Source organism: Scyliorhinus torazame, chromosome 6, assembly GCF_047496885.1.
Source record: "Scyliorhinus torazame isolate Kashiwa2021f chromosome 6, sScyTor2.1, whole genome shotgun sequence".
Classification (NCBI taxonomy): Eukaryota; Metazoa; Chordata; class Chondrichthyes; order Carcharhiniformes; family Scyliorhinidae; genus Scyliorhinus; species Scyliorhinus torazame.
The window spans coordinates 197,189,315-197,211,132 of NC_092712.1; the positions used below are offsets into that span (position 1 = coordinate 197,189,315).

Here is a 21,818-nt window from a genome sequence, read left to right on the forward strand (position 1 = left end):
CCACCTCCGGGAAGAACCTACTCATATGGGTTCTTGTTAAATGGGCTCTATGTCCCACTTTAGTTGCGTCAGGCTGAGCCTTGCGCATGTGGAGGTGGAGTTGACCCTATGCAGTGCTTCGCTCCAGAGTCCCCACCCTATTTTGATCCACAGGTCCTCCTCCCATTTCTTTCTTGTTGCATCCAGTACGGTGTCGGCCCTTCCTACCAGTCGGTCATACATGTCATTATAGTTGGAACTGCAAACCTGACCTGGAGGAGTGAAACTTCCATCCGTCCTTAGCCTGAATTTGACCCTGGTTTGCAATTTCCAGCAACAAATCTGCTCCAACTACCCCCCCCCCCCCCCTTCCTCTCCTCCTCCATGCAGCTCAGAACTGAGGTGAGTGTAATGGCCATCACTAAGGAGAAGGTTCTGGGGAAACTGAAAGGTCTGAAGGTGGATAAGTCACCTGGACCGGATGGACTACACCCCAGGATTCTAAAAGAGATAGCTGAGGAAATTGTGGAGGCATTGGTGGTGATCTTTCAGGAATCACTGGAGGTAGGAAGGGTCCCAGAGGACTGGATAGTGGCTAACGTAACACCCTGTTTAAGAAGGGAGGGAGGCAGATGACGGGAAATTATAGGCCGGTTAGCCTGACTCGGTCATTGGTAAGATTTTGGAGTCTGTTATTAAAGATGAGATTGCAAAGTACTTGGAAGTGCATGGTAAAATAGGAATGAGTCAGCACAGCTTTGTCAAAAGGAGGTCATGTCTGACAAATATGTTAGAGTTCTTTGAGGAGGTAACAAGGAAGTTAGACAAAGGAGAACCAGTGGACCTGATTTATTTAGATTTCCAGAAGGCCTTTGACAAGGTGCCGCATAGGAGACTGTTAAATAAGTGAAGAGCCCATGATGTTCAGGGTAAGATCCTGGCGTGGATAGAGGATTGGCTGACTGGCAGAAGGCAGAGAGTGGGGATAAAGAGGTATTTTTCAGGATGGCAGCCGGTGACTAGTGGTGTGCCTCAGGGGTTTGTGCTCGGACCACAACTTTTCACAATATACATTAACGATCTGGAAGAAGGAACTGAAAGCATTGTTGCTAAGTTTGCAGATGATACAAAGATCTGTAGAGGGACAGGTGGTATTGAGGAAGCAAGGGGGCTGCAGATGGATTTGGACAAGCTAGGAGAGTGGGCAATGAAGTGGCAAATGAAATACAATGTGGAAAAGTGTGAGGTTATGCAATTTGGAAGAAGGAATTTAGGCATAGACTATTTTCTAAGTGGGAAAATGCTTAGGAAATCAGAAGCACAGAGGGGCTTGGGAGTCCTAGTTTATGATTCTCTTAAGGTTAACGTGCAGGTTCAGTCGGCAGTTAAGAAGGCAAATGCAATGTTAGCATTCATGTCGAGAGGGCTCGTATACAAGACCAGGGTTGCACTTCTGAGGCTGTCTAAGGCTCTGGTCAGACCCCATTTGGAGTATTATGAGCAGTTTTGGGCCCCGTATCGAAGGACGGATGTGCTGGCCTTGGAAAGGGTCCAGAGGAGGTTCACAAGAATGATCCCTGGAATGAAGAACTTGTCGTATGAGGAACGTTTGAGGACTCTGGGGCTATACTCGTTGGAGTTTAGAAGGATGAGGGGGGATCTTATTGAAACTTACAGGACACTGCGAGGCCTGGATAGAGTGGACGTGGAGAGGATGTTTCCACTTGTAGGAAAAACTAGAACCAGAGGACACCATCTCAGACTAAAGTGACAATCCTTTAAAACAGCGATGAGGAGGAATTTCTTCAGCCAGAGGGTGGTGAATCTGTGGAACTCTTTGCCGCAGAAGGTTGTGGAGGCCAAATCACTGAGTATCTTTAGGTTCTTGATTAATAAGGGGATCAGGGGTTATGGGGAGAAGGCAGGAGACTGGGGATGAGAAAAATATCAGCCGTGATTGAATGGCGGAGCAGACTTGATGGGCGGAGTGGCCTAATTCTGCTCCTATGTCTTATGGAAACAGTAGCAGCAACAGAGACAGAGAGAATAGTATTTTGGTTTAATAACAATTCGACAGTTACATATCAAAAACAGTCACAAGGCACAAAGCCTCGACACACTTCAACGGTTACATATGAAAAACAGTCGCAAGATACAAAATCTTCAGTACACACACACACATACAACCACCTCCGCCCTGAATGGAAGCCCCACATCAGCAGAAAAGGAGCTCCAGCGAGCAATGCAGACCACCGAAAAGGGGCAAGCTAACATAGCCACAGTATGAGAGAGAGAGTAGGAAAACTCCCCCTCTCCCACAAAGGGGCCACAATGCAGCTCAAAACAATGAGCCATGAAACAGGCCACCGGAAAGCCAGCATATAGCTAATTTTCCCCTCATCACCCCCTGCCAGATGACCGAAGAGGGAGAGATCTCCCCTTAAAGCACGTGCACAGTCTATCAACATCGAAACAACTCATCAACCTATAGAAACAGTATGGTCAAACAGTAACATGTCAAAAGCATCCACGAAATACAAAAAACCACCAGTATACGTACACAATCACCCCCTGTCCAATACCAGCCCCACAACGGAGGAAAGGTGCCCGCCGAGGCCAACACAGACCACCGGAAAGGAAACACCAACCCCCCCCCCCAATAGCCTCACATCGCAAGAAAGGCACCCAAGCGAGCAGCACAAACCACCAGAAAGATGCACTCCAGGGCATGGCAGAGGAGAGAGGGGATTTCCTCCACAGAACCGTGGTAACTTGCCCGACCGGCAAGGGACCATTAGTAAGCAGTGCAGTTTAACAGCATGGACAGAAACAACAGTAACAGACCAAACACAAAAGTCCAAAAAGTCAGTACAAATACAAAACAGTGTCCGACACAAAACTCACTGACACCCGGTGCAGCTTGAAAAGTTCATCAACAATCCAGAAAGTGGCCACCCGGTGACATGGTAACGTCTCGGGATTACCCCACATATAGAACATAGAACATAGAACAATACAGCGCAGTACAGGCCCTTCGGCCCACGATGTTGCACCGAATCAAAAGCCATCTAACCTACACTATGCCATTATCATCCATATGCTTATCCAATAAACTTTTAAATGCCCTCAATGTTGGCGAGTTCACTACTGTTGCAAGTAGGGCATTCCACGGCCTCACCACCCTTTGCGTAAAGAACCTACCTCTGACCTCTGTCCTATATCTATTACCCCTCAATTTAAAGCTATGTCCCCTCGTGCCAGCCACTTCCATCCGCGGGAGAAGGCTCTCACTGTCCACCCTATCTAACCCCCTGATCATTTTGTATGCCTCTATTAAGTCTCCTCTTACCCTTCTTCTCTCCAACGAAAACAACCTCAAGTCCATCAGCCTTTCCTCATAGGATTTTCCCTCCATACCAGGCAACATCCTGGTAAGTCTCCTCTGCACCCGCTCCAAAGCCTCCACATCCTTCCTATAATGCGGTGACCAGAACTGTACGCAATACTCCACATGCGGCCGTACCAGAGTTCTGTACAGCTGCAACATGACCTCCCGACTCCGGAACTCAATCCCTCTACCAATAAAGGCCAACACCCCATAGGCCTTCTTCACAACCCTATCAATCTGGGTGGCAACTTTCAGGGATCTATGTACATGGATACCTAGATCCCTCTGCTCATCCACACTTTCAAGAACTTTACCATTAGCCAAATATTCCACATTCCTGTTATTCCTTCCAAAGTGAATCATCTCACACTTCTCTACATTAAACTCCATTTGCCACCTCTCAGCCCAGCTCTGCAGCTTATCTATATCCCTCTGTAACCTGCTACATCCTTCCACACTGTCGACAATACCACCGACTTTATTGTCGTCTGCAAATTTACTCACCCACCCTTCTGCGCCTTCCTCTAGGTCATTGATAAAAATGACAAACAGCAACGGCCCCAGAACAGATCCTTGTGGTACGCCACTTGTAACTGAACTCCATTCTGAACATTTCCCATCAACCACCACCCTCTGTCTTCTTTCAGCTAGCCAATTTCTGATCCACATCTCTAAATCACCCTCAATCCCCAGCCTCCGTATTTTCTGCAATAGCCTACCGTGGGGAACCTTATCAAACGCTTTACTGAAATCCATATACACCACATCAACTGCTCTACCCTCGTCTACCTGTTCAGTCACCTTCTCAAAGAACTCGATAAGGTTTGTGAGGCATGACCTACCCTTCACAAAGCCATGCTGACTATCCCTGATCATATTATTCCTATCTAGATGATTATAAATCTTGTCTCTTATAATCCCCTCCAAGACTTTACCCACTACAGACGTGAGGCTCACCGGTCTATAGTTGCCGGGGTTGTCTCTGCTCCCCTTTTTGAACAAAGGGACCACATTTGCTATCCTCCAGTCCTCTGGCACTATTCCTGTAGCCAATGATGACATAAAAATCAAAGCCAAAGGTCCAGCAATCTCTTCCCTGGCCTCCCAGAGAATTCTTGGATAAATCCCATCAGGCCCCGGGGACTTATCTATTTTCAGCCTGTCCAGAATTGCCAACACCTCTTCCATACGTACCTCAATTCCATCTATTCTATTAGCCTGGGTCTCAGCATTCTCCTCCACAACATTCTCTTTTTCCTGAGTGAATACTGACGAAAAATATTCATTTAGTATCTCGCCTATCTCTTCAGACTCCACACACAACTTCCCATCCCTGTCCTTGACTAGTCCTACTCTTACCCTAGTCATTCGCTTATTCCTGACATACCTATAGAAAGCTTTTGGGTTTTCCTTGATCCTACCTGCCAAATACTGATCCTACCTGCCAAATAGTCTCTCCAAAACAGACAAAAGTCAGTAGAAAGGTACCAAAATCTACTTCAACAGTCCAAGGGGCCAACCCCCGGAACCTCCGGGAGCAGCAGCAGGCCACCATCAATTCCCCTCGAGCTGTAGGCACCAGGGCATGATCTTTACCAATACAACGCCAAGTAAGCCTTCCATCCTTGGCCTGAACTCGACCCCAGTAACACTGGAAACAGTGGCAGCAACAGAGAAAGAGAAAGCAGCTGCACCCATTTCAAAACCTTAGTGAGTATGAGCTTCCCCAATGAGGAGGGTGGAGAAATCATTAGCAGAGTCACCTGCATAAATGGTCAGTTTGGAACCATCTAGAGAAGAGAGCAGTGGTGAAGTACTGTTGGTGTATATTTGTAATTGTGATTCAAGTTATTTATTTTTGATTCTACAAACTCGTGCTGGATTCTTTGTGGCCCTCACAAAAGATGCCCTAAGCATTGTTCATTTTACCTCCCTGGCCAATAGGCTGCAGCTGGGAGGAATCCCATCAATGCAGTTGTAAGCCAATCTCAAAATAGAAAGTAAAGGTGAGACCGATCATCATTGTCACATGTAACGTTCACGCCCTCATGGGCAATGCCACAGCTATCGGACCTGAGAGAAGAACTGCTCTTGTCAGTGTGGAGCTGGCGAGGTATAATGTCCAGATGGCTGCCCTCGGTGAAACCCGTCTAATCAGTCTTGACAACATCAATGCAAGAATTGGTGTGGTGACCAGGCATAGGAAGGGGTCATCTGATGAAAAGGGGTTGCTCGTTGTAACAGCAGTGATCTTCTCCTGTTGAAGATATATGATCAATATGAGCTCCCATATCACCAACACAGTTTTCCACTTCCCGAACTGTTTGATGTCTTGGAAACACCCCCAGTCTGTGCAGAAGCATCTAATCAACCCTGTCATCACCAGGCAAGGGACCAGACCATAGAACCATAGAACCCCTACAGTTCAGAAGGAGACCATTTAGCCCACCAAGTCTGCACCAACCCTCTGAAAGAGCACTCTACCTCGGCCCAACCCCCCACCCTATCCCTGTAACCCCTTAACGCCACGTAATCTGTGCATTTTTGAACACTAAGAGGCAATTTAGCTTATCCAATCCATCTAAACTGCACTTCTTTGAGTTGTGGAAGGACACCGGAGCAACACCCCCAGTGCTGGGTGATGAGGATATTACAGCAATAGTGAGGAATGATATTAGTTCTGACAATGTGGAATCTGCAGAGATCCTTCAGTGTGATTTGGACAAGTTGAGTGAGTGGACAAATGAATGGCAGATACAGTATAATTTGGTTAAATGTGAGGTTATCCACTTTGGTTGCAAAAATGAGAAAGTAGACTATTATCTGAATGGTTATAAATTAGGAGAGTGGAATGTGCAATGGGACCTGGGTGCCCTCGTACACCAGTCACTGAAGGTAACCATGCAGATACAGCAGGTGGTAAAGATGGCAAATGGTATGCTGGCTTTCATAGTAAGAGGATTTGAGTATAATATAATAATAATTGTTTATTGTCACAAGTAGGCTTCAATGAAGTTACTGTTAAAAGTCCCTAGTCGCCACATTCCGGCGCCTGTTCGGGGAGGCCGGTATGAGTACAGGAGCAGGGATGTCTTGCTGCGATTATACAAGGCCTTGGTAAGGCCACACCTGGAATATTGTGTGCACTTTTGGTCTCCCAAAGGATGTTCTTGCTATTGAAGGGGTGCAGTGAAAGGGCTGGTTTAGCACAGGGCTAAAGAGCTGGCTTTTAAAGCAGACCAAGGCAGGCCAGCAGCACGGTTCAATTCCTGTACCAGCCTCCCCAAACAGGCACCGGAATGTGACAACTAGGGGCTTTTCACAGTAACTTCATTTGAAGCCTACTTGCGACAATAAGCGATTTTCATTTCATTTTTCACTTGTTTACCAAACTGATTCTTGGGATGGTGGCATGGTGTATGAAGAGAAATTACATCAGTTAGGATTGTATTTATTGGAGTTCGGAAGAATCGGGGGGATCGCATAAAAACCTGTAAAGGTCTAACAGGGTAGATGCGAGAAGGATGATCGCTATGATGGGGTGTCCAGAACCAGGGGTCACAGGGGTAGACCATTTAGGACATAGATAAAGAGAATATTTTTCACCGAGAGTGATGAGCATGTGGAATTTGTTATCACAGTATTTAGTTGAGGCCAAAACATTGTATGTTTTCAAGAAGCAGTTAGATATAACTCTTTGGGCAAAGAGAAACAAAGGATATGGGGGTAAAGCATGACTCGGCTATTGAGTTGGATGATCAGCCATGATGATAACGAATGGCGGAGCAGTCTCCAGGGGCTGAATGGCCTCCTCCTGCTTCTATTTTTCTATGTACTTAGGGGTGGGCGACAAATTCTGTCTTGTCAGTACTGTCCACATCCCGTGGAACGATTTAAAAAAGTTTAATCCTAATATGATTCGGTTTGAATTTAGTCCCCTCATACCAGGTTTTGTGGTTTGCATCTCAAAAGTTAATATAGTATGCGTGAACAAAAAAAGTTATGGTGCACCACTGAAAAAGCATGGCTCGCTCCCTGCGACTGTCGTCGCCTCTGCGCACGTGCAGGAAGTGCTCCCTCCAGTGTTGCGGCGCGGCGATTGCCCCCCCCCCCCCCCCCCAATTGGAGGGCGGAGTGAGCACGGGGGTGGGCAGAGAGCGGCCACAACACTGCACCCGGGAGACACCACAAAGAGGGCGGCGGCACTTTGGACCTCAGCCTCGAAGGAAGGGCGCAGGTTGAAGCTTGTTGTTTGCAAGTATTTAAAACAAATACGAGCAGTCTGCTGGCAAGAAATACAGAACTTTGTGCAATTGAGAGGTTTGGGGAATGGGCTGAAGTTTGAATTTAAACCTTATTGTTTTTTTTTAAATGCTGCGTTTTGAAGTAAGTGGGATTCGATTGCGTGTTTTTTTGTGAAGAGCCGCCCTTGTTGCTGGCCGCCGCAGTCCAGCACGTGCTCGCCACCCCCACACCTGGGCGCATGTTGATAACATGGTGTTTGTGAGAGGATGATGGTGATACTGAGATAGCCAAGGGCTCTTGGCGCGGCTGTGCCGCTCCTGGGAGCAACGCGAGTCAAGTCGCCGCAGTTCGCTTCAGACATCAGTCAGTTGTGGGAAAGAGCAGAGGAAGGAGGCCAGTTTTGGGGCCTTTTGTCAATGGGCTGTTTGCAGAGTGGGGCAGGCGGGCGGGGTCTGTGCCTAATGGGCCTCCAGGCCACGACGTGTTCCTCATTCTCTAGGCGGAGGTTAAGCATTACTCGCCGTCCCTATTGGTTTCAAAGTTCTGCTTCTCAGGAGAAACTCTGCAAGTGGACCACAGGCACCTGGTTGTGTCAGCCGTTGCAGACAGCCTTCACTCTCCCGTAGCTATTCCCTGCAAGCTTTTGGCTGGCTCCTCCTGAAACGGCAGGATTGGGCATGGACCTTTTTTCCTGGGCGGCTGAATGCAAGAGTGAGATCCAAATACGCATTTAAGTAATTGGGATGTGAATTTGTCCCTGTAACCCTAAACATGGCAGGTTTCTGACCCTGATTGGGTTATGGAGATATGCAGTCACTGTGATTGAAGGAAGGGAGATAATGGGGGTGGTTGGAGGAACTGGAATGGGTTTGAGAGAAGTGTTTCTTCAGTTTTGTGTTAAAAATATGGTTTCCTATTTGTTTTGTGCCATCACCAATCTGAGTTTTTAAAAAATATATTTTTTCAGTACTGTGTTAATACTTAGCATGGCACTGGTCTGATTACTGGGGTCTTAATGTAACCTTTGAGTGCAACTAAGAAAAATAAGAGACTGAAAATTTCATGAGGGGTGAGTGATCGAGAACAGTTTCTTTTAAGGGTATGAATCACTGCACTATTTGGGTAGAATTGAATTTTCTTTGGTTCCAGTTATTCCATCAGTGACCTTTTTATGAATACTTTTGTTTAAATTTAAATTGTTTGCAGTTTTTTTGTACAAGACCTTTCTAATGTTGTGTTGGTGACACAATAGGTTCCAACCAGGCCGTACATTGCAATCTATTGACTCAGATTCAAATCTACTTTGGCATGAGGGAGCTCTTCACCTATGCTTGATGCATACATAAACCTCTCCATATAACACTTTAAAACATTTGTTTAATGGTTGCTGGGAATTTCAATCCCATGAGTACATACAAAATCCTTGGATAATTTGAAAAGATATTCAGGGTCTCAGCCCTGGATATTTTTTGACCTGGTTTGACTCGGCACTGAACATGGCTATATGGCAACTTCAGCATTGTAGTGAATCAGTATTTGCTAATTAATGACTTTGAATAAAACGCATCCCAAGATATCCAGTGTGACAAACAAAAGTGTGTTTTCCCCCTTAAAAAAAAAATAATTTGAGATTCTTGATCTGAAGTTGATGTTGTGAGGAAGTGCTAAGCACTAGTTAGGTATTCCTCACAAAGAAGAGGGAACTAGCCCCTCTTGTGCATTTCCTGATACTGTACCTTTCGAGTGGTGTTGACATAATTCTTCAACTGTCATTTTGACTTGGGTAAGTCTAGTTGATGCAGAAAGCTTCGGGTGATAAATATCGTCATGTATTCCTATAATACTTTTCCATCTGTTTTTTCTAGCAAATTGTCAAGATGGATGACAGAAAGGAAGTGAATACTTCTGAAGGAATAGGTGCATATGTTATGATTTTAAAAAGAACTTATTTGTACATTGATTCTGTGATTTCCTGTGTTTCCAAAGTGGTGATAACAAATTCTACATGATTATCACATCATTTAGCAGAGGCAAGGGGGAGAGGAGAACAATGGCAAGAGTCATTGTTGGGTTATGCCCACACGTTTCCTTGTCTAGTATTAGCAAATGCCTGGAAGTAAGTCAATTGCCAACTTTGTTGAACACTAACTGCATATTTTGTAGAAACTGATGAGTGCAGTGAGAAAGAAGAATTTCACATTCTCAAAAAGAGTAGTCAAACCATACATGTTAAGTAAATATATGTACTGTTACACATGAATGCTTAGTGACCACTGTGCATTCTAGTTTTAAAGGGCATTTACTTGGGTTGTAGATGCTGAACTGGTGCTACTTTCAAACACTGTTATCCTGCATTTTTGTTCCTGGAAATGCATCCAGCTGGTAGAATTGGAAATTACAGTAGCAGCGGGGCAAGTGCACTCTTTTAAACCAGCTAAATTGTTTGCCTTGCGTAATGTAATCATTTGAATGTGTATAACTTTCCTTCCATTCATTTTGCTTGTCGTCGTTATTATCGGCTTAATTAAAGAGGGAAGATTTTAAAAGTTTTTAAAATTTATTTTAAATTGCTAATTGTTTATTAGAATAATTGGATACTCTTTTCCTATTTAGAGCAAACACTTGCAAATCAACGTGTGGTTTGGAGCCATTGATAGTATGGTGGGGGCATGCAAAATTAATACACATAGGCATTGGTAGGCACCTATTATAGGATGCCTGGACTCTCTTTATACATGGACTTTAAGCTCTAATGGGTAGTTTCATTTGCTGCTGTTACTGCTTTCTGCCCTGCAGAAGTATTTGTTTTATTGGCTCATGACTACATACCTGACTAAAAATGAAACTTAACCAACAACTAAACTAAAATGATGCAACAAATCACCTGAAACATATTGTCTTGCTCTTTGCAGTGTCAGTTGCCTTCCTGTCCATTTCCAGCATTTTCTGGTTTAATTTCATATGTTGTTTAGTGCATTTTCTATTGCAGATAGCATCATCAGAATTAAGAGGTATTCGGTCCCTCCACTAAGAGAAAAATGATTGAATTATACAGAATGTTTTGTGGCTAGAATGTCAATTTTCAGGTTGTGGAATTTTCTTCCAGCAATTCAGATACTTGGTGTGGCCATTGATTCTTTCATATTCACCTCCGTGTGCAGGAGGATTTCAAAGAACAGAATTTGCTTGAATTTCCACTTCATAAACAGAACAGTAGTGAAAGTAACAGTTGTAGATCTTATTTGTGCTGTCTAGATAAAACATCTCCAGCTGTCATTTACTGGGAAGGGGACCATTTCCTCCTTTTTAATTCCATGTATGCGAAGTACTAAATGTCAAGTGGGATGGAGAATGCAGTGCCATAGACTGCTTATCCATTTTCACATTGTCACTGAATTTCTTCACTTAAGTCTTTGAAGTGACAGTATTGGATACTGTTGGGACAAATATGGTCAAAACTAGAGTGGGCTTTTTGTTCATCTATAGATCTTACATGAGTATCAAAAATATTTTATAAAATAACACTGGATTTGTTTTCCGATTTCCATAGCAGCTGTCATTGTAGCCTGAGTGGGCTGCGAAATGTTTTGCTCAAGGTGTTGCGAATCTTTGATTTTCTGTACCCCAGAGAGCTGTGGATGCTCAATCATTGAGTACATTCAAGACCAAAATTGCTAGATTTTGTGCCCTAAGTCAGTGTTTTTCAAAGTGGCGTTGCAACCCTGGGGTGGGTTGAGGGATGTTGAAAATGGGTCGCCAAAAGTTATCCCCAGCTGTTTAGCACCCCCCCCCCCCCATCCTCACACACATGCACACTTGAATATCTAAGGTTGCAATGCATGTTTCCCCACTCCCCGGGCCCTAACTGATGTACTGCATAACCAATTTTTTCTTGAGAGCAGTCGCCACTGGCGTAACTCCTTCGATTGAAAACTATCACATTCTGCCCAACATCTGCCTTCCTCGTACTCCATTGTGAAAGCAAAAAGGAGCTGATTGAATGGCGATAGACTCAGAGTGTCTCTACTTTTCTCGTTCTTGTCCCCATCCCACCTCCAGTAAAACACGTAGTGGCTAAATCTACGGAATTTAATCCCCTCCGGTACAGGGTACGACACGTGTATATACAGCTGTGTTGTGATCTGTCACCCTCTTTGGGCCCCTCCACGGCTGTGCCACCTATCGTCTGCCTCGCTGGTTTCTGCCCCCCTACCCCCGATCCCCTCACTCCTTATGGTTTTTGTGGTGTTGTCTGTGCCCCCCTCCCTCCCCTATTAGCTGCTGGCTATGAACAGGTCTTGGAACAAATTGGTGAACGGCTTCCATGTCTTACGGAAGCTATCTTCAGAAGCACGGATGGAAAATTTTATTTTCTCCAGTTGGAGGAATTCCGACTGGTCGAACAGCTGGTCTGTAGCTTTCGGTGATGCTGCCAATCGCCAGCCAAGCAGGATTCTTCGGCGGGCAACTGGGGAGGCAAAGGCTAGGGTGTTGGCCCTTCTCCACATGAAGACCTTTGGTCATGGCTTCCACAACCTTGGTCATTACCTTTTAAGAAGGTTGTCCAGAACCCACCAAGTCTTGGGCTGGCCCAATCTATGTGGGTGTGATTGGCCAGACCTCCCTGGCATCGTGCACGTTTCTCCTCAACCTCTGGGAAGAACCTGTTTGTTCGGGTTCTGGTCCAGTGCGCTCTGTGCACCAACTTTAGTTGCATTAGGCTTAGCTTTGTGCAGGCGGTTGGAGTTTCCCCTGTTCAGTGCTTCGATCCAGAGTCTCCACCCTACTTCTGGCCCCAGTTCTTACTCCCTTGTCTCGTCCAGTGGGGCGCGTGCCGCCTCCAGCAGTCGCCCGTACAGGTCACAGCAGTTCCCCCTCTCTAAATCGTCCACATCCAACGGCTCCTCTACCAGTGAGTGTCCCAACATCCATGGGTATGTCGTTGTTTCCCTTCGGAGGAAGTTTGTGAACTGTATGTGTCGTAGCTCGTTTACTTTGGGTAGTTAAAACCTTTGTCAGTTCTTCTATAGTTGTGTAGAAGTCACTAACTGTCAACGTCCCCCCTGTCCTGTCTCCACCTTTTGAAGGTGGCCTCCATTGTGGCTGGCGTGAACCTGTGGTTGTTGTAGATGGGGGCCATGGTGGACACTTTGGTCAGGCCGATGTGTTGTCATAGTTGGTTCCATCTCTTGAGCGTAGCTACCACTGCTTGGCTTTTCAATTGTTTGGATGGCGGGGATGGGAGTGCTGTTATGACTAGAGCTCGGCTGAATGTCTCTATTCAGGAACTCTCCTCCATTCTCTCCCATTCTGCTTTGGCTCTTTCACCCATCCCCTCACTCCACTGTGGTTGCTCAGTGGTAGTATTTATTTTCCTTTGTAGAACCTTTTTGGGGATCCTTGGATTTCTCTCACTCGCACACCCGCCCACACACAGACGGCCACGATCTATTTGTCTACCTTGTTGAAAAAGGCCTTGGATTGGTATGGATCTGAACAGGAAGAGGAACGTGGGCAGTACGTTCATCTTGATCATCTGCAAAATATCTTTTTCAAGATTCAGTCCTTCGGAGTGTCTGCCTTATCGTTGACCTGCTGCTGCCTTCCCAGAACATGATCTTGGACGAATTAGTCTGTGGCCGCAGGGACAGTGAAGTAGTGTTCCCTGCCCTGAAAGGTGACCCATAGTTTGGCTGGGTATAACATCCTGAACTTCACCCTGCCTTTCGGGGCTGGTTTGGCACAGTGGGCTAAACAGCTGGCTTGTAATGCAGAACAAGGCAGAGGCACTGTTCAATTCCTGTCCCGGCCTCCCCGAACAGGCGCCGGAATGTGGCGACTAGGGGCTTTTCACCGTAACTTCATTGAAGCCTACATGTGACAATAAGTGATTATTATTATTATTACAGGGCTGCCCTTTACTAAATTCCGCCCAACGCTTGGCCAGGTGTGTCCCAATGTCCTGGTATATCCTGATTGGGTGACCTTTCCAGTTGCAGGCCTTTGCCTGCCTGGCCCAAAGCAGGTTCTTTCCCGGTCTTGGTACCAGTGCAGCTCGACGATTACGGCCCTCTGCTGCTCCCTGGCCCTGGGTTTTGGCCTGAGTGACCTGTCGGCTCTGTCCATCTCTGGCAGATTGGGGAAGTTGTCTGTCCCCACCAGATTTCCCAGCATCTGGGCCTCAAAGTCTGTGGGGACCCTGCCCTTGGTGCCTTCCGGCAGGCCCACAATATGCAGATTTCGGCGCCGCGACCGATTCTCCAGGTCTTCAATTTCCCCTTTTAGGTTCCCCTGTGTCGCCACTAACTTCGCTACCTCCGATTCCAAAGCGATGATCCGGTCGCTTTGGTCCATTGAGCTTCTCCAACTCCCTAATGGTGTTCCCTTGGGGGGCCTCCAGTTGCCTCTCCACCTTGTCCAGGGCTGCCTGCACGGCGACCAATGCTTCTGCCACCGCCACCTTGACCACGGCTTTCGCGTCAGCCTTGATGTTCCTTGAGCTCTTTTAATTCCTTGGTGAGGAACTCCTTTCCTCCAATCTCTCCCCCCCCCCCCCCCCCCCCCCCCCCCCCGGTGCAGGGGGGCTCCTTGCGCTGCCTGGTATCTCTGTCGTGCGTGTCTGGGTCCTGTTGCCCCATGCGTCTGACATCTCCTTTCGTTGCCCCGTGCGTCTGACATCTCCTTTCGTTGCCCCGTGCGTCTGACATCTCCTTTCGTTGCCCCGTGTGTCTGACATCTCCTTTTGTTGCCCCGTGTGTCTGACATCTCCTTTTGTTGCCCCGTGTGTCTGACATCTCCTTTCGTTTCCCCATGTGTCTGACATCTCCTTTCGTTTCCCCAGGCTTTTGCCACTTTTTGTCTCTCCTGGCGCCGCTGCTGTTCGGCATCTCTTGTTTTGTTTGAAGAGGATGTCGAGGTGGCTTTTTCCGGATTTCTGGCAGGCTATTCTCGATCGAAGGAGCCTAAATTTGAATTCTCAGGAGGAGGGCCACCTTTTGTGGGTCCGCTCAGCACATCCCTGTCACCGCTGGAAATGAGTTCCTGATCAGTAAGCAGCTAATAGACAGAGGGTTTGACCTTTCCTGTGTAATATTTTGTAAGAACTGAAAACTAATAGGCTTGCCCGCAAGTTGAAGCTCATGGAATAGAAAGGGCAGTGGCTGAATGAATCCAAAGTTGTTGAATGATAACTTGGTGGTGAACTGATTTTGGAGGAAGATGTACCTATCCCTGAGGAACCTCGCTTTTAGTGATCGATATTAATGATTTGAGAGTCTAGGGCACAATTTCAAAATTTGTGGATGTCCCACAACTTGGGAAGTATTATGAATGAGTAGAATTGTGATAGACCTCATGAGGACATATAAATCGTTGATGGTACTGGGAAAGTCTGTGAAAGTGATTTAATAAAACTTGGGGATCCTGGGCTTCATAGAGGCACAGCGAACAACAGTAAGGAAGTTATAAAAATAATGGTTTGACTCGGCTGGAGTATTATCTTGTTCTGGTCACTGCATTTTAGGAAGGATGAGAAGGTGTAGGAGGGTGCAAAAAAGATTTATAAGAATGGTTCTATTGATAAGGAATTTCAGTTCCAAGGATACTTTGGAGAAGCTGGAGTTCTCCTTGGAGAAGAGAAGATGGAAAGGAGATTTGAATAGAGGTGCTCAATCATGAGTGGTCTTGACAGATGGGGAAAAACTGTTCACATCAGCAGTAGGGTTAACAACCAGAGGACACCAATGGCAAAAGGACCTCTGCTGACGTTGTACACAATTGTAGCATCTGGAATTGACTGGGAGTGTGGTGGATGCAGATTCAATTGTGGCTTTCAAAAGGGAATTGGATAATGTGAAGTCTCGGCAAGCACCCACTCTGAACCGATGTCTAGAAAAGTTTGGTTAGGGCGACACATGGTGCAATGGTTAGCACTGTGACTATGGCACTGAGGACTCGGGTTCAAATCCCGGCCCTGGGTCACTGTCCGTGTGGAGTTTGCACATTCTCCCCGTGTCTGCGTGGGTTTCACCCCCACAAACCAAAGATGTGCAGGTTAGGTGGATTGGCCACGCTAAATTGCCCCTTAATTGGAAAAAAAAAAGAATTGGGTACTCTAAATTTAGAAAAAAAAAGAAAGTTTGGTTTTATTCAGGTTACTATACATTCCTACTCCCCGAAGGGTCGCCCTCACCTAGGCCGGGGTATTTATATCCCAGTCGTCCTCGGAAAAGATGGGGTTAACCCCGCACCCTCACCTAGGATGATCATATTCAGGTGAGGCCACAGGGGCTCTTATGTTGCAGATTCCTGGATCTCCTGCAGGGTTATAACAGATAATTACCTGAAGAGAGAAAAAGAAAATGCAGGGCAACAGGGAACAGGTGGGGGAATGGGACTAGCAGATTTGCTCTTGCCGCCAGTTGGGCCAAATAGCCTCCTTCTGAGCTGTAATTATTCTTTCTCTCCTTTGATTCTAAACCCCTTATTAGGAAGGGGAAGAAACAGTAGATTATTTAAGTTACATATGAATTAGGAACTGGAGTCGACCACTTGACTCCTCAAGACTGCTTCACCATTCAATAGGATTGTGGCTGATCTGATTATAACCTTCCGCCTACCCCCAATAGCCTTTCACCCCATGCTGATCAAGAATCTATCTACCTTGCCTTAAAAAATATTCAAAGACTGCATCCACTGCCTTTTTGAGGGAGTTCCAAAGACTCCCGATCCTCAAAAGAAATTCTATCTTAAAGGCGGCCTCTTTAACTAATGACCCCTAGTTCTAGATTCTCTCCCATCAATCCTGTCAATACCCCTCAGTATCATTTATGTTTCGATCAAGTTGCGTCTTACTCTTGTAAACCTCAGCAGATGCAAACCTAGCTTGTCCAACCTCTCCTTGTAAGATAACCCACCCATTCTGTCGTTAGTAAACCCTTCTCTGAACTACAAATATATTTACATCCTTGCTTCGATAAGGAGACCAATACTGTGCAAAGTACTCCAGATGTGGCCTCAGCAGTGTCCTGTACAACTGGAGTATAACTTCTAATTTCATATTCAATTCCCTTCGCGATAAACAATAACATTCTATGAGCTTTCCCAATTAATTGCTGTACTGCATAGCAGCCTTTTGTGATTCATGTACTAGGACACCCAGAACAGTATGAGCTTCGCAAACTTACCATTTTGATAATATTTTTTAATCTTGCTGCCAAAATGAACAATGTCACATCCCACACTATACTCCATTTGCCATAACCTATCTTGTATCCCTTTGTCGCCTTTTCACAACTTGCTTTCCTAGCTATCTTTGCGCCATCATAACTCCATAATACTTAATATGAAAATCCTGGATGATGAAATGAAAACAGAAAGCACTGGAAAAACTCTGCAGCTCTGGAAGCATCTGTGGAGGGAGAAACGAGAGTTAACCTTTCCAGCAATCCTGATTCTCCATCCAGAGATGCTGCCAGACCAGCTGGGGTTCTCCACTTTGTGTTCATTGCAGATCTTCAGTATCCACAGTATTTTACTTTTTATCTTGGACGATGATTTAACTTGCGGCAGTGTAAGTTGTTAAAAGAATAAGAATATTAAAAATCACCAGGAAACTGAAACAAAATGGAAAGTGCATGCAAGACATTGGAGATTTAATAAAAATCTGGAGAACTGAAGAGAAAATGGACAACGCTGAAAATGCAGTAGGCCAGCTGGAACCAAGAAGGAAAAAAAGACCGACCCACACCCTGAGTACATACTTATCTACAAAATTGTGATTTGTTCATCTAAATCTGAAATCATGTCCCCTCTCCCCAAATGACCATTGTCCATATCCCCATGCCGCAAAGAAATTGTTAGACATAATGTTAGACTATGTAACAAAAGTGTGTAGTTATTCAATTTAAATGATCAGAGGCTGCAAAAAAAGTTGAGATATTAATCCTGATATAACAATGAAGAAGCTTGTATCCCATTAGGATAAATTGGATTTAAACTCAGGAACCAGCACTGGAATGATTGTTTGAACTGAACCCTGTTTCATGCCAGACTAAAATATAAAGATCAACAATAATTGAATGAATTCTATTTCAAAGTCTGTAATTTATACTTCAGAAGTTTTGAATATTGAAGAAAAATGCCTTTTTTTGGTAATGTCAAATGTTTGTCATTTCTAGTCTTAAAAGTTGAAGATGTAATGGGAAGTCACATTGAAGACCCAATTACCTTTTGGGGTCAGGTAATTGAAGTTAAATTTCTTTTATGTATAACAAAATACAGTTTTCTATTGATTTCTGGATGGAGTTTGTGTATGGATGGTATTGGAACACTATGGGGAATAAAAGTTCCGTTTCATCAGTCATACAGTCATACAATGTTACATTGTGGCAACAGGTCTACGCCAGCGTTGTCATCATGAGCTGCTTAGTCTAATGTTGCTCTTGTTTGCTGCCCATAGTCTTTAATTATGAACCATTTTTCTCAAGCATAATTCTTTTGACAAAATATTATGGCTTTTGCAAGAACGGTTAGTGGCAGATAATTCCATATGTCCAATCTCTTATATAAAAACAAAAATTCTCTTAGTCTCTCATTTAATTTGGATGTGATTATCTTAATTTTGTGTGCTCTTGTTATCATTTGGCTGATAAGTAGAAGCAATCTAATACCATTTGTTTTACCAGATCACCTATTAACATTTGCAGCTCTGGTGGTGAATAAATAACTTGTTAAGACTCTCTTCATTCCCGATAACTTTCTAGTGAATCTATGCTCCTTAGTTACCGTTAGTTCATTATGCTTACTGTAATGTTCAACTCAGAACTGCACATCATTGGCTGTAGCCTAATTAGTGTCTTGTAGAACTTGAGGGCAGCACTGTAGCATGGTGGTTAGCACAATTGCTTCACAGCTCCAGGGTCCCAGGTTCGATTCCCGGCTTGGGTCATTGTCTGTGCGGAGTCTGCACGTTCTCCCCGTGTGTGTGTGGGTTCCTCCGGGTGCTCCGGTTTCCCCCCACAGTACAAAGATGTGCAAGTTAGGTGGATTGGCCATGATAAATTGCCCTTAGTTTCCAAAATTGCCCTTGGTGTTGGGTGGGGTTACTGGGGTATGGGGATAGGGTGGAGGTGTGGGCTTGGGTAGGGTGCTCTTTCAAAGAGCCGGTGCAGACTCGATGGGCCAAATGGCCGCCTCCTGCACTGTAAATTCGATGATTCTATGAACACTGTTTTTGTTTGACAAACTCATAGTCAACTTTATGTGGTCAAATCTATTTTTAAAATTTGCTCATGGGACATGGGCGTCGCAGGCTGTGCCAACATTTATTGCCCATCCCTAATTGCCCTTGAGGGGGCAGTTAAGAATCAACCACACTGCTGTGGGTCTGGAGTCACATGTAGGCCAGACCAGGTAAGGATAGCAGATTTCCTTCCCTGAAGGACATTAGTGAACCAGATGGGTTTTTACGACAATCTACAAAGGTTTTATGGTGGTCATTCGACTTTTTAATTTCAGATATTTTTAATTGAGTTTAAATTCCATCACCTGCCACGAACCCGGGTCCCCAGATCATTATCCTGGGCCTCTGGATTACTAGTCCAGCGACAATACGTATGCTGCCATATTTATGTACTCATACATTTGCACATCTCATTTCCTTTATTTTAAATCCTTGCCATCTGTGGCTGGAGTTTCTGTGGTTACAGTCACAGTAAAGGGTTGTAAGCGCTGTAAAAATAACTTCCATGTGATTCGAGCTTGAATGGTAATAAACAACAAGTTTTAATGTACATTAACTAATATTGTTCTTAATAGGTAGGGAATATACAGTGAATGGTAGAACCCTCAAGAGTATTGGCAGTCAGAGAGATCTAGGTGTACACGTCCACAGGTCACTGAAAGGGGCAACACAGGTGGAAAAGGTAGTCAAGAAGGCATACGGCATGCTTGCCTTCATTGGCCGGGGCACTGAGTATAAAAATTAGCAAGTCATATTGCAGCTGTACAGAACCTTAGTTAGGCCACACTTGGAGTATAGTGTTCAATTCTGGTCGCCACACTACCAGAAGGATGTGGAGGCTTTAGAGAGGGTGCAGAAGAGATTAACCAGGATGGTGCCTGGTATGGAGGGCATTAGCTATGAGTAGAGGTTGAATAAACTCAGTTTGTTCTCACTGGAACGACGGAAGTTGAGGGGTGACCTGTTAGAGGTCTACAAAATTATGAGAGGCATAGACAGGGTGGATAGTCAGAGGCTTTTTCCCAGGGTAGAGGGGTCAATTACTAGGGGGCATAGGTTTAAGGTGCGAGGGGCAAGGTTTAGAGGAAATGTGCGAGGCAAGTTTTTTACACAGGGTAGTGGGTGCCTGGAACTCGTTGCCGGAGGAGGTGATGGAAGCAGGGTCGAAAGTGACGTTTAAAGGGCATCTTGACAAATACATGAATAGGATGGGAATAAAGGGATACGGAACCCGGAAGTGCAGAAGATTTTAGTTTAAATGGGCAGCATGTTCGGCACAGGCTTGGAGGGCCGTCGGGCCTGTTCCTGTGCTGTACTTTTCTTTGTTCTATCGTATTAAAGACCCCTCCCACCCGGCTTACTCACTCTTCCAACTTTTCCATTAGGCAGGAGATACAAAAGTCTGAGAACTCGCACAAACAGACTCAAAAACAGCTTCTTCCCCGCTGTTACCAGACTCCTAAACGACCCTCTTATGGATTGACCTCATTAACACTGCACCCCTGTATGCTTCACCCAATGCCAGTGTTTATGTAAGACCATAAGACATAGGAACGGAAGAAAGGCCATTCGGCCCATCGAGTCCACTCCACCATTCAATCATGGCTGATTTCAACACCATTTACCTGCTCACCATAGCCCTTAATTCCTCGAGAAATCAAGAATTTATCAACTTCTGTCTTAAAGACACTCAACGTCCTGGCCTCCACCGCCCTCTGTGGCAATGAATTCCACAGACCCACCACTCTCTGGCTGAAGAAATTTCTCCTCATCTCTGTTCTAAAGTGACTCCCTTTTATTCTAAGGCTGTGCCCCTGGGTCCTAGTCTCCCCTGCTAATGGAAACAACTTCCCTACGTCCACCCTATCTAAGCCATTCATTATCTTGTAAGTTTCTATTAGATCTCCCCTCAACCTCCTAAACTCCAATGAATGTAATCCCAGGATCCTCAGACGTTCATCGTATGTTAGGCCTACCATTCCTGGGATCATCCGTGTGAATCTCCGTTGGACCCGCACCAGTGCTAGTATGTCCTTCCTGAGGTGTGGGGCCCAAAATTGCTCACAGTATTCTAAATGGGGCCTGACTAATGCTTTATAAAGCTTCAGAAGTACATCCCTGCTTTTATATTCCAAGCCTCTTGAGATAAATGACAACATTGCATTTGCTTTCTTAATTACGGACTCAACCTGCAAGTTTACCTTTAGAGAATCCTGGACTAGGACTCCCAAGTCCCTTTGCACTTCAGCATTATGAATTTTGTCACCGTTTAGAAAATAGTCCATGCCTCTATTTTTTCCAAAGTGCAAGACCTCGCACTTGCCCACGTTGAATTTCATCAGCCATTTCTTGGACCATTCTCCTAAACTGTCTAAATCTTTCTGCAGCCTCCCCACCTCCTCAATACTACCTGCCCCTCCACCTATCTTTGTATCATTGGCAAACTTAGCCAGAATGCCCCCAGTCCCGTCATCTGGATCGTTAATATATAAAGAGAACAGCTGTGGCCCCAACACTGAACCCTGCGGGACATCACTTGACACCGGTTGCCATTCCGAAAAAGAACCTTTTATCCCAACTCTCTGCCTGACAGCCAATCGTCAATCCATGTTAGTACCTTGCCTCGAATACCATGGGCCCTTATTTTACTTGGCACTCTCCCGTGAGGCACCTTATCAAAGGCCTTTTGGAAGTCAAGATAGATAACATCCATTGGCTCTCCTTGGTCTAACCTATTTGTTATCTCTTCAAAGAACTCTAACAGGTTTGTCAGGCACGACCTCCCCTTACTAAATCCATGTCTTTTTCTGTATTCATGTACACCGAAGGATTGCTGTACTGTACCAGCCCAGTCCAGCGCGGCATCTCCACATTCTGAACAATGGGGAACAATGTAGTTACATTGCGTACCTTGTGTTGCCCTATTATGTATTTTATTTTATTTTATTTTATTTTCATTTCATG

At 45.2% G+C, this 21,818-nt stretch overlaps 1 protein-coding gene across 1 annotated transcript in view; it reads left to right on the plus strand.

Annotated features, from left to right (window-relative positions):
• Positions 1–7,514: 7,514 nt before the first annotated feature.
• The window catches only part of stk31 (serine/threonine kinase 31), a 228,886-nt gene continuing 214,582 nt past the window's right edge, over positions 7,515–21,818 (plus strand). Inside the window, 3 exon segments of the mRNA XM_072509268.1 lie at positions 7,515–7,604; positions 9,478–9,529; positions 17,791–17,852. Coding sequence (XP_072365369.1) covers positions 9,490–9,529; positions 17,791–17,852 — 102 coding nt within the window. The 5' untranslated portion in view covers positions 7,515–7,604; positions 9,478–9,489.